This window comes from Arvicanthis niloticus, unplaced genomic scaffold, assembly GCF_011762505.2.
Source record: "Arvicanthis niloticus isolate mArvNil1 unplaced genomic scaffold, mArvNil1.pat.X S10, whole genome shotgun sequence".
Lineage (NCBI taxonomy): Eukaryota > Metazoa > Chordata > Mammalia > Rodentia > Muridae > Arvicanthis > Arvicanthis niloticus.
Window position 1 is genome coordinate 880852 of NW_023044982.1, and position 14017 is coordinate 894868.

The 14017-nt window shown below is 42.0% G+C and overlaps 1 protein-coding gene across 1 annotated transcript; it reads left to right on the forward strand.

The window, feature by feature from the left end:
- The first annotated feature begins 241 nt into the window (after positions 1 to 241).
- LOC117696047 (preferentially expressed antigen in melanoma-like protein 1) lies at positions 242 to 1730 on the forward strand. The gene is made up of 2 exons (XM_034486651.1): positions 242 to 534; positions 1157 to 1730. The coding sequence occupies exons 1-2, from the start codon at positions 242 to 244 to the stop codon at positions 1728 to 1730; spliced, it is 867 nt and encodes a 288-aa protein (XP_034342542.1).
- Positions 1731 to 14017: the final 12287 nt, after the last annotated feature.

The window sequence follows — 14017 nt, forward strand, 5'->3', positions numbered from 1 at the left end:
GACTCCCTTTGAACTGACAAGGATGAGGATAAAGTGGGCTGCGGCCAATGATGCTTGAGAGAAGATAGCTACTACAACCAGCAGTGTGTGCTTTGGGTTTAAGCTCAATGGAACCCAGAGTGGAATGAGTAGTGACTGTGGCCCTGTGATCGGTAAGAAGGGTTCTCTAAGTCCTAACATAAAAATAGATGTTCTTTTTTAGATGCTTCTCCAGGATCTTTACCCCTGAAGAACCACCAAGATGAGCAGCAAGCCCCTACTCACTCTCCAGGAGCTGGCAGGACAGAACCTTCAGAGGAATGAGGCCTTGGCCATCATTGCTTTGGAGGACTTACCCATACTATTCTTACCACAACTGTTGAAACAAGCCTATGATGGTAATCATTGTAAGGTCCTGAGGTCAATAGTGTCTTCCTGGCCTTTCCCCCGCCTTCCGCTTGGAGTTCTGAGGAAGAGGACACCCTACTTGGAGACTCAATTACAAGTTGTCTTAGAGGAGATTGATAAGCTGCTTATCCAGAAGGTTCGCCCCAGGTGAGGAAGACTTGGATACAATCAGAGGGTAGCCCAGAAAATCTAGAGCAGAGATGAAGGGAGTCAGGTGTGGAAGGGTGCAAGGATGGGGTGGAGGATTCTGATGCCATCAACTTGGAGAACCACGGACGATTTGGCCATTGCTGTGCCATCTTGGAAAGGGCTGTGGAGTGTGCAGGACACATGCTGGATACAGAAGTGGCTGAAGGCCTACCCCTGCTTTCCACAGGTACTAGAAATGGGACAGGGACATGCCAAAGTCCATGGAAAAAAGTGAGACACAGAATGGAAGGCCAACTTCAGGGATAGAATAAAGACACACTTCAGGGAGCTGGAGAGATAGTTTAGAGGTTGAGAGCACTGGCTGCTTTTCCAAGGGTCCTGAGTTCAATTCCCAGCAACCACAAGGTGGCTCACAACCATTTGTAGTGGGATCTAGTGCCCTCTTCTGGCTTTCAGGCATATGTGCAGGCAAAACACTACATTATAAATAAATAAATAAATCTTACACACACACACACACACACACACACACACACACACACACACACACACTCACATACTCTTTAGATATTGCCTCCTTGCCTACCTGCTTTAACTTGTTTTTCTGTTTTACCCACAGGAAGTACAAACTAAGAGTGCTGGATTTATGGTCTGTGGAACAACACCATTTGGATGTGTGGCCTGGGTCCATGGATGACTGGTTACCCAAGACCACTCAAGCAGATCCTTGTGGTTCTGAGACAGTATTAACACATCTTTTGAAAGAAGCAGTGGACTTGTATCTCAAAGATAGAGGCCAGAGTAGGCTGTTCTCCTACCTTGTTCAGTGGAGTGATAGGAGGAAAGGGTTGTTACAGCTGTACTGTAATGAGCTTCAGATTTGGTCACCATCCCATCAAAACTACAGGAGGCTCTCACAAAAGGTGAGCCTGGAGCACGTAGAAACACTGGGCCTGCATTCTTCCTGCAGTCCATCCTTTTTGCTTAACTTGGCTCCTTACCTGCGCCAAATGAGGAACCTGTGTAAACTTGCTCTCTCCAACATCCGTGAAGAGAACTTTGTCTCCCCAGAGAAGAGGAGGCGTATCATCACCAGGTTTACCTTGCAGCTCCTTAAGCTGGAGAGACTGCAGAAGCTGCATCTCGATGCTGTCTGCTTCCTTGAGGGACACCTGGACCAGCTGCTTGGGTAAAGACATGCTCTGCAGAGCAAAGCCAAGCCTATTCCTTTACATTAGTGGGTACTTGAGTCCCTGCAGCCACTGTAGGTTGACACTACCGAGGCATTAGCATATCAGGGTGTCATTTTCATGTCTGCTCTGGCCTGGAGAGAAGTCTCACATAATCACTAATGGAAAGATGCAGGTCTAACCTGGGCTTGGTGATCTTCAAAGAGATGCATGCTGAGAAGCCATTAGAAGTCAATGAGATCTAGTGAGTGGCTTCTGTTTTTTTTCTTAGCTAGTGTGTTTCAACTAAGAGGGGAAGAGGCAAGTGAAGAGGGCATTGTTACAACTAACTGTATTAGGTTCCCATCTGTCCTCTATTCAGCAGGCATGTGAATAGTCACATCAGTTTGCCTACAATTTCTCATATAGGAAATACTGAAATTTTTCTTTAAATGTAATGGTGCTATTTTTTAAAAATATAATTATTTTAAAAATATTTCTCCTGTAGAAATGGAGAAACACTTCTAAGAGTTCTTAACAGGCACTTTTCTTGGCACCAAGCTGAAGTGTGAATCATTTTGCCTCTCTTGATTCTGATGGCCTATATGTTTTCATTTTCCTCATGACTAGATTTAGTGGAAGCTTATTCATGATGGTAATATCTGAAGTTTCTGAGCATAAATTAAAGTTTGCCCTTTTTGAAGAAATAGGGAAAATTTGCTTTACAGATGTTTTGATATTTTATGTGTATATGTGTGAGTCTGAGTGTAGTTTGCATATTATTTGCCAGTAGAGATCAGAAGAAGTCATTATGGATTTGATCCCCAGGTACTGTTTCAGGTGGGCTACCATGTTGGTACTGGGAACTGAACCCACATCCTTTCCAAGAACAGCAAATGCTCTTAACTACTCCAGTCAGGCTCTAGCACCTAACTTTGTTTTATATTATTTTGTTTGTTGGTTTTTGAAATAGGGTTTCTCTATGTAACCCAAGTTGTCCTATAGACCAGGCTGGTGTCAGTTTCACAGAGATCCACTGAACTTTGCCCCCTACCTTCCCCAGATCACAGTGACAGAGGTCTATTTATCTTTGTCTCCATTTCCAGTGCTGGGATTAAAAGCAGCTGCAACCTTCATCACTATATTCTAAGCAATTTATTTTGTGTGTTTCAGGCAAATGGTGATGGAGATCTTCAGCTCTTGTGGAAGTCAAAGGACAATTTGCAGGAGTCAGTTCTCTTCCTTCTATCATATAGATCCCAGTGATAAAATATAGACTTTCAGCCCCTTTGGGGACAGGCTCTTTTATCTGCTAAGGAGTCTTATCCTGGAATAGGCTGGGTTTGTTGTTGTTTGTTTAATTTTCTCTTTGTATTACTTTGTTTTTTGTTTGAGTTTATGCCTTCTCTATGTGTTTTCAACAAGGTTTCTTTTTTTTTCAAAAATTATTTATTTAATTATTTTATATGAGGATACTGTAGCTAGCTGTCTTCAGACACACTAAAAGATGGTATTGGATCCCATTACAGACGGTTGTGAGCTCCATGATGTTTGCTGGGAATTGAACTGGGACCTCTGGAAGAACAGCCAGTCTCTTGATCACTGAGCCTCTCTCCAGCCCCAACAAGAATTCTTTGTGTAGCCCTAATGTCCTGGAAATCCTTCTGTAAACACTCTGTATATATTATGGCTCTAATCTAGGAACTCTGCTTGCCTCTGCCTCCAGAATTTGTGATAAAGCCATGATTATCACCACCCAGCAGGAATGGGCTCTTTTAAAAATGACTTCTTACTATTAGCAAGAATGTCCTTGAACCCTTGTTTCTTTTGTCTAATCTCCTGGTTTCAACATTAGCATGTTGTGTGCTGGAATAATCAGCTTTTATTTTTTACAACCTAGTTCTCAGGTTGTTCACTGGCTATCAATTGGAACACAGCTGTGTTCTAGCTTCCTTAAACTCTGATCTACAAAGCCTCTTACTTCCAAGTGCTGGGATTAAAGATGTGCACTAAGTGACTAGGTCCCAACCCAGCTTTGAAGACTTCAAGACAGGATATATAGATGGGTAGTTGGGAAGAGTGAAAAGAAATGAGGTGGGGAGGAACAAAGGCTGAAACAGTGGACAAAGAGAGGATTGCTGAGGGTGTGGTTGGCAATGCATTTGTCTTGAGGACTGCACTGCCCCACTCTTGGAGCCACTATGTTGAGGTCTACACTGCCCAGCTTGGGGGCCACTGTGTCCTGCCTCGAGCTGCTGCTCTGGTCCGAAGGTCAGGGTCTAGCGAGAGAGAGAGTGGGGATGAAGGGGAAGAGATGCAAAGAATGGAGACAAGACAGTGTCTGATCAAGTCTCAAGTCTTCTTTATTGAAAGAAAATCTGAGGTATTTATACACTTCGCCACAAGCTTTGTAGGCATAGATATCATGTGCACCTTGCAGCTGGGGACACTAAACAGCAAAACAAAATATGTGGGATAAACAAGATATTTATCAGAGTGTGCTCAGATGTTGTAGGCTGTTGAAAAACAAGTCTTTTGTTAGGGTATATGGTCCAAGATCGTTGCAAAGATGATAGCTGCTTTCTGCTAGGAGTCTGCTCCCAACATGTTTAACTGAACTGAACATAATCTACTACATATCTTCTATTGAGGCAGGAGGATTTACAGGTGAGTGCAGGCAACATAATGTGTTCCAGATAGGACATAGAAACAGTGATCTAGAAAATTCAAAAATAATAATTAAGTAAGACAATGTATTCCAGTGCTCAGTGTTTGTGGAAACATGTCATGAATCAGTCTGGACTTTGACCCATAACCTCAGAAATCAGACTTATCCACATCTGATTCACTCAGCTACAAATGTAAAAGCCCACATTTTGTGATCATCCAATGTGTGGATGATCAGTTATCCAACAGGTGGGGCTACAAAGGGAAGGTATGAGGGGAAAAGAGGATATAAGGATTAGAATGGCCAGGCAAGACACTCTGAGCCTTGGAAACTGGAGTGACTATATGTCCTTGCTGGGATTGAAGCACCTGATTGCAGTATCCAAATCAGAAAAATCATTCACCCCCATCAGGACACCCCATCCACCTAGGCTTGCCAGTCTCTCATTTCATCCTAATGTTTCTTGGGTTTTTTCCCTTGCTTGCTTAGGGTTTATTTTCAAGCAGCAAATCTCACTTAGCCCAGGATAGTCAAACTCCATGTATAGCTAAGTGTCATGAAACATTGAGTGTTCAGCCCCTACACCCTGAGACCTGAGCCAGCAGTGCCTTGCTAGTTTATAGAGGGCAGAGAATGCAACTTTCAAGGACCTAGACACACCACAGGTCAAACACCCTATAACATGCCCTACTTTAGTATACCTTACAAAAGTATTTAGTTCAAAGTGATTATAGATTTATAAAGTGAAAATGAAGAAAATTCTATAGAAGAGAACACTTGGCTATGAGTTCCAGGAAAGCATAAAATTGACAGTTCTCATATTCAATATCTTAAATGAGTGGTTAGAGCTCAGCATGGCTCTTGCTCTAAAATTAATGGAAGTAAAAGCAATTATCCATTTCATACAATATTCCAAATAACTCCATTGATTTTACTCAAAGCATAGTTATGGGTGTAGGACCTTTTAACTTTGTTCTTGATGGAAATGAGAGACATTTGAAGAGCGTTTCCCACAAAAGTTTGAGGTTTAGGTTTGTATCTCCATTTACCTGCTTCCAGGGGAGTAAGAATCAGGGAATCAGTGGTTGTAATTAGGCAGAATAACAGGAAGTACTATCACTGTTAAGCTGTGTCTTTTCTTGCTTGGGGAGTCCCTGAATATTATCTTCCCCACAATTCTTAACATTACACTTTCTCATAGGCTTCAGTAAAGAACGTTTGAATGAGAACATGTTGTAACCTTTTCACTTAATGTGTAAATTTTTTTTTAAAAACCTTATACTTCCATGCTTTGTGCTTATCTTGTCCCAGTTCTCTTGTATCATTTTGCATCTGCCCCTTCCTCCTAGATCTTTTAGAATAAATAATGACCCAATATGCTTCTTCTCTTCTATTACAGATTATAAATTGTTTGAGTAATAGGTTTTAATAGCTAAGGTTAGCTTCATCCTTGAAGTATATACAAAGATCTTGAAATTCTGATCCTTATGCCTCAAAATCTTGATTTAGGGATTACACACTTATCCACCATGTCTAGGTCTTGCAATGCTGGCTGATGAGAGTACTGAGCATTTGTGATTCTAGGCAGAAACTGTTCCAATGCTGATCTATCTTCAGAATCTTTGCCCAATATTAGTGGATGCACACCATCTCTGTGCCTTTGCCATCTGAGTATCCAATATAAAAGATGACTGAAAGAACATCCTACTCAGCTCTTTATTCCAGAACAGATTTTATGATGATAAAAGCTGTGTTTATGGAAATTCTTTCAGAATATTTTGAGGAGAGCTGCGGGCCTGTCTATTGTCAGGAACAGAATAAAGTTATGCTGACTCATACTCAGAACCATCTGGGTCACATGTGAATAAAACTCATTAAGGTATGTTGGCATGCAGGAGCCATCCTACAGAAGTAGAGTCAGTAGAATTGCTGAGAGTTGGAGTTTCAAATAACTTTATAGGTTCCGTTTAGATCCAACACAACTCACACAACAAGTCCAAACAGAAAACAAAAATTTATTTTCAACAAGCCACTTCTGATCAATTAGGGAAACAGATGCAACTCCAGACCTGAAATATACCCCCCTTTCTCCACCAATCCAGAATGCTATAGAGCTTTGAAGCTTGAAAATCACAAATATCTTTGGCAAGTTACAGTTACATTCTTTCCCACCAAACAGGATTCAGGAATGGGGGACTTTACTAGGAACATTTCTTTTCGTGGTACAAATATCTTCTTCTCATTGGTTGATTTAATCAACTGGGGTGGCTGACTTTCCTGGCATTTATATCCCAATTTGCCAACCAGGTTGTCAATTACCCATGTACATGTCTCTGTCTGCCGAGCATGTCTGTTACCCAGGGAGGTCTTGAGACTTTACACTTTATATGACCCCTATTCAAAATGGAAGCTTTACTCAAAATGGCTTCAGTTTGGTTTCTTTTTACAAACTTAAGCTTCGGGAGTCCCAAGAGATGGTTCAGTGCTTAAGAGCATTGGCTGCTCTTCCAGAAGTTCTAGTTCAATCCCAGCCACCACATGTTGGCTCATAACCATCTATAATGGGATCTGATTTCATTTCATTTCTTTCTTTTTCTTTTTTTTTCTTTTTTTTTTTTTTTTTGAGACAGGGTTTCTCTGTGTAGCCCTGGCTGTCCTTCCTGGAACTCACTCTGTAGACCAGGCTGGCCTTGAACTCAGAAATCCACCTGCCTCTGCTCCCAAGTGCTGGAATTAAAGGCTTGCATCACCATTGTCTAGCTTTGAGTGTGTGTGTGTGTGTGTGTGTATGTGTGTGTGTGTGTGTGTGTGTGTGTGTGTGTGTGTGATGCCATCTTCTGGCACACAGGTGTACATGCAGACAGAACACTCATATACATAAAATAACTCAAATCGTTTTTTAAAAGGGCTGAAAAGATGACTCAGTGGTTAAGAACACTGGGGGTGCTCTTCCTGTAAGTGGCCAAAGGTAACCTGTGAAGATGGTTTGCTACTGTCTTGATCAGAAACCCCACAAAATTATGCAAATCAAGAGGTTCAAACTTTCGAGTTCACTTTAAGAACCCCTCAGGAAACTACCCAGGACATCAAGGGTATGCATATTCTCAAAGCTACCAAGTATCTGAAGGATATTACTTTAAAGAAGCAATGTGTGCCGTTCTGTCAGTATAATGGTAGAGTTGGTGGGTTCACCCAGGCCAAACAGTGGGGCTGGACACCGGGACGGTGGTCAAAAAGAGTGCTGAACTTTTGCTGCACATGTTTAAAAATGCAGAGAGTAATGCTGAACTTAAGGGTTTAGGTGTAGATTCTCTAGTCACTGAACACATCCAGGTGAACAAGGCACCTAAGATGCACCAAGGAACTTACAGAGCTCATGGCCAGATTAACCCATATGAGCTCTCCCTGCCACATTGAGGTAATCCTCACTGACAAGGATCAGATTGTTCCAAAGCCAGAAGAAGAGGTTGCACAGTAGAAAAAGATATCCCAGAAGAAACTGAAGAAACAAAAACTCTTGACACAAGAATAAACTCAGCATAAAATAAATGCAGATAAAGTTAGAAAAAACAAACCAACAAAACAAAACACTGGGACACTGGGGATTCTTCCAAAGGTCCTGAGTTCGATTCCAAGCAACCACATGGTGGCTCACAGCCATCTATAATGGGGTCTGATGCCCTCTTCTGGCACGCAGGTGTACATGCAGATAAAGTATTCAGATACATAAAAAATGAACAACTAAAAAAAGTTTAAACAAACTTAAGCTTCAGAACAAGACCATGTCTCAAAAACAAATTCTGAACTAAGTACATAAATACCAACTGAGTAACAAAAAGAATGCAAAGTTCAGTACTTGGAAGTCATTCAGTGATCAGACCCCTCCCTTTCAGGGTGGCCTCAGTTGTTCTTTTCAGAAAAGGAGCTCTAGTAATCTAAACACTGAAAACTATCCTATTTATTATTTGGTTGGGCTGAAGAACCCAGCAGATGGCAGTGTTGGTAGGGAAATGGAGCTGGGAGGCAGAATTATGAGGAAACTCTTTCAAGTGAGAAAAGACGTTGGGAGTCCTGAAGCCCAGGGTCAGGGGTCTGGCCCCGTCAGGTTCAGCATCTTTTTTTAAATCAGCCTCAATAACCAGTAAGTGTCTTTCTTTCATTGCACTAATCTGTCATGTCCAGTGACACAAGACTAATGATGACACAGGAAATTTTTATTTGTGATAGAAGACATGGTCTTGATTCTAAATGATTTTTTTTCAGTTTCTTTGGTTTGGTTTTTGAGGCATGGTCTCAATGTGTAGCCCTAGCTGGTTTAAGAATCTATGTAGACTACATGGCCTCAAACTCAATAAGACCTGCCTGCTTCATCTACTTGGGTGATTGAAATAAAGTCATGTGGTACCACTGGATTGTAAACACAGTTTTGAACTCATCTCACGCAATTTTTCATTGCTTGCATTTAAGGATTGGGATTTTAATTTGGTTTTTTTTTTGTTTTTGTTTTAGATTTATTTATTTTATGTATGTGGATATACTATGGCTTTCTTCAGACACAGCAGAAGAGGGCATCAGATCCCATTATAGACAGTTGTCAGTCACCATATGGTTGTTGGGAATTGAACTCAGGACCTCTGGAAGAGCAGTCAGCACTTTTAACTGCTTGAGACATCTCTCCAGCTCTGGATTTTGATTTGTTATTCACAGCAGGGCCTTTATTTTGTAAATGAAATTAAACCTTCCTTTCTAACATCTGTGTATGTAGTACTGTCAATCTAGTTTAATGGAATATTTCCTATTCTTTCTCATGAGAAATTCTGTACCAACCTACCCAATGAAAGCAACATTTTACACTACATTACACACTGATCCTATGTAGTTTAGGTTCTAATACCATACAATGTATGTTGAAAACGAGAAGTGTCCCTATGCAGTTTTTGCTTTCCTGGAGCTGGTCTTGAACTCACCAAGCTGCTGCTTTTGCCCCCAGATTATTGGGATTAAAGGCAAGTGCCACCATATCCCTCTGAATTTTGATGTGAGAGATAAAGTGTCTCTAGGAAACAGATCCTTATTCCCTTGGAACTTACATACACGCCATTTCCTCTGCCTCCCTATTGCTGAGATCAAAGGTGTTCAATCTTACCCCTGGCTTTCTATGGCAGGTTTTCTCCATGAATTTAAGCAGTTCCTGGATTTGACTCTGTGTCCTTGACTGGTCCATAGATTTCTTTCATTTGTTCAGCAACTCTGGTTACAATTTCATCGTTGATAGTTTCTGAGAGGCATTACTCAGTAGCCCTAAGTTTGACTTGTAGAATTGTGAGATATATATGCAACATTTTCTATGCTAAGATGTCTAAAACTTATGGATCCACATGTTGGAGTATCATCAGCTTCGCTCTGTAAAGGCATCTCAAATAATAAATGTATAACTTCAAAATCATTCCTTTCAGATCTCAACATGGAATCAATCGCCTTGGAATTCTAAATATGCATCAACTGTATGATGCATTAACATGACTACATTTTTAATTTTTAAACTCTACAAAATGAAATACATGATCTATTGTATGAGATGGTTCTAAGATAGCATGATTAAGCAGAAACTGGATTCATTTTTCTACATTAATATGTTTATTCACTTTACAGACTAGTGACAGCCTTCTCCCTCTTCTCCTCCCAGTCACACCCTTATATCCCCTTCATCCACGCCCTCTCCCCTCTACTCAGAGACAGAGCGTCCTCCCAGGAGTATCCACCCACCCTGATGTATCAATTCACAGAAGGACTAAACGCATCCTCTCTCACTGAAGTCAGACAAAGTAGCCCAGCTATGAGAAAAGGATCCAAAGTCCCACAACAGAGTCAGAGACAGCACCTGCTCTAATTGTTAGGGAACCCACATGAGGAACAAGTTGAATATTTAGCACATATGTCTAAGGGGCCTAGATTCAGCCCATGAGTACAAATTAGTTGATAGTTCCATTTCTGTGAGCCCCTATGGGCCCAGATTATGTGACTCTGTAGGTCTCCCTGTGGTGTCCTTGACCTTTGTAGCTCCCTCAATTCTTTCTACCACTCTTCAGCAAGACTCCCTAAACTGCACCCACTGTTTGGCTGTGGGTCTTTGCTTCTGTTTCCATCATTGCTGGATGAAGCTTCTTGGAAAACTGTTATGCTTGAGTCATGTCTACAATCAGAGCATAGTATAATTAATATACTATGGGTCCCAGGAATGTGTCCCTTCTCATGAGATGGGTCTCAAGTTGGGCCAGTAGTTAATTGGTGGGCCATTTTCTCAATCTCTGCTCCATATTTATCTCCAAACTTGTAAGCAGGACAAATTTTGGGTCAAAGGTTTTGTAGATGGGTTGTTATAGCCCTCCCTCTACTAGAAGTCCTGCCTGACTACAGGAAGTTGTTTCTTCAAGAACCATATCCCCCACTGCAAGAACTCTCAGCTATGGTCACCCTGAAAGACTCCCCGTATTATGCCCTGTCCCTGAGATCCCCGACACTAATTTCTGTTCTCTCCTCACACTTGATCTGCACCCCATTGCCTACCCCACACGTTCTCCTACCCAGCTCCCTCTCTCCCTCTATTTCAGATGTCTATTTTATTTTCCCTTTTTGTCGAAATTCAGTCATCCTCCCTTGGGGGCTTCCTTGTGACTTAGCTTCCTTGGGTCTGTGGATATAGTATGGTTATCCTGAATTTTATGGCTAATATCCACTTATAACTGAGTACATACCATATGTGTCTTTCTGTGTCTGGGTTACTTCATTCAGGAAGATGCTCTTTTGTTGGGTTATATAGGCCATTGTCAGCTCCACCACAGGGCACAGTCACCCCTAGAGGTGGAACATGAGGAGTTTGGCTACACTTACCCTATGCTGCCACTAGGGTGGGCTCTGGGCTATAGGGAAGCACCTAAACACAGCTCTGGGGGTGGAAATGCTTAGTCTTAGGTGTGGGAAAGCTAAGCTAGTTGGGGGTCTCCAGGCCTGTGATAGCATGGTGATGCAGTGGGGTCATCATGATCTTGAACATTCAGGGGCCACTGGAAGTTGCTCCTGAAAAGAAGAAAAGAGAACAGAGTGTGGGGGGGGGGCAGGGGGGTGAATTGGAAGAGGGCAGGCTGGGGACAGTGTCTAGCTTGGAGCCGGGGGCAGAGGGAAGAGAGAGCCCCAGTCTGTCCCATCTGAGAGATGATTATCCTTAGTTTGACAGCAGCAGGCTTGGTGTCTGTTTTGGGTGGGAGCTCAGAGAGGAATCTACAGGAGATTAGGCTGTGGCTCCGTAGGCAAAGGCCTTCTCCATGGCTCTCCATGGTGGATCTCAATGAAAAGAGACAGTCCAAGTTTCTAAACATTTTATTGCCTTGGTGGAAATTGGATGTGTAAAACCATATCCCACTTCCCAGGGTGGGCCTGAGATTAAATGCCTTTATTAGGGAGGAGTGTCTGTGAAGCAAAGCTTTTTGCTCTCCAGGCCTCATTAGGTACCTCATTAGCATGCAGAACTCTGTCTTGAGTCAAAGTGAACACAGGTCATGTCTCTTTTATGTGAGAAGCATGGCACATATTCCTAGTCAGGAGTCTGGCAGAGAGATGGGAGTCACCTAAGCCTCAGGTGTGTGCCCACTGAGTCTTCAGGTCTCCACCTGCTTTACCATACCAAACTTCCTGGCATCGTTTTGTGTTCCACACTTTCTAGTGAATCTGTATTTTTAATTCAGCATAAGTATCTTTATTTAAGAAAGTAACTGGCTTCCATTTTGTAATCTTATTGCAAGTTAGAGCAGTAGACTCTTGATTGGATTCTTTTGAGGATCTTCTATTCTGAAAAATAGGATTTTTCAATCCCCTTTTTATTGCTTGCCATGCTAGAATTAAATTTTTCAGTCATTGTCTTCTCCAGGCCTGCTTGCTTGCTTTCTCTCTTTCTCTCTCTTTCTTTCTTTTATTCTTTCTTTCTTTCTTTCTTTCTTTTGTTCTTTCTTTCTTTCTTTCTTTCTTTCTTTCTTTTTCTTCTGATCCCCTTACAAAAAATATATAAAATTGTAGTTGTTACTGAGAAAAAAACCCAAGTGTTTGTATGTTATATGTTTTTTAACACAGAAAATATCTTTTTAAATCTAACTCTCTCCTTCTTTTGGAGACTTTCATTTATTATTTTTAAACTAAATATTTTTTTGTCTTTTACATTTTAAAGTTATACATTATCAGTTCTGAGGTCTGGGGTTGCACAGATATACTGCGGCTCCAGGAAAATGTTCCATTTGCCGTTCTGTGCATCTGCAGGCTCCTCAGGCCAGCATGTGACTATGGCAGCTGGCTCCACAGCTTAGGCTCCATCTAGAAGGCTGCTGTTGCCTGGTTTGTGGTTGAGCCATTATTTGCCCTTCCATTAGAGCCCAGGCTCAGACCTATGGGTACCTGCTTGGAAGCTGAGGCTACCCACCCCAGCTCTGGGTCACACTGCATTTAGCTCCAGCAGCTCTGGGAAGTTGCTTGCCTGTGGGACTGTGCACTGAGGTTCTGCTTCTCCCTTAGCTACCTGATGCTCAGATGACTAGGCTTGCTCTCCAAGGGATTTAGCCTCCCTTTGGCTAGGCTAGGAAACAGCTCTGGGGGGTGTTTGTTTGTGCTTTCTAATAACTGAATCTTTTGATCTAAGCTTGGGTTTTAGTTAAATTTCAATTGCATGCCTAATACATTGAGCACCATTTGTAACTTTGGGCTTTTCTACCCATATCCCAGTTGATAATTAATGATTCAGAGGCTTATTTATGTATAAATAAATGCTTATGACCCTTTCCTAGGATTGTTTTCCAATTAGCTACAAACCTACTTAACCTATTTAAACTATTCTATGTTGGCCACATGGCTGGTTAACTCTTCTCAGTTTCATAAGTCCTACATCCTTCAATTTTGGGTGGTGACTCTCTTGTCTCTGAGTATCTCCCAGAGTTCCTGTCTACCGGAACTCCCACCTTCTACACCCTGCCTTTTGCTGATAGGCCATTTGTTCTTTATTGACAGGTGATGCTTTCACACAGCACACAAGAGATTATTCCTACACACCATGCTAGAAGGCCAGCTTTGTGTGTTACTTGTAGTGAGGGTAGTGTTGTAGTTTCCTCCTTTTCAATACTGACTAATCTGATGGCAAGGAACAGAAAAGAGAAGAGGCCACCACATTTTGAATTCAGAGATGTGTAGTTGTTGAAATGTGCTCAGATGTAGGAAGCCTGCCATAATCTGTAAAACTAAGAGGATATTTTGAGACCAGAAATGTACTGAGGAGATGGGAAATGAAAAAGGTATTCAGACAGAAAGAGTCAGGGGTGAAGACTGAACAGGTGCAGAGGTTGTATCAGGGAGGCTGGGGCCTCTGCAGGAGACACCCAGACATTTGTTCATGTGGGCCCCACATTGCTCCTTCCTGTGGGCTTTCCTTGTCTACTGTGGAGCTTTAGGTCTCTACTCGTTGCTGAATCTCAGAAGCTGCCTACCAGGCACTGATGGAGTTCTGTTACAATTGCGATGTTCATTAGCCTAAAATAATGTGACTTGAATGAGTAGGCTTGAATGGGCAGACTCCAACAGTGTGTCCTGGGGGCTGTCACCCTCACCC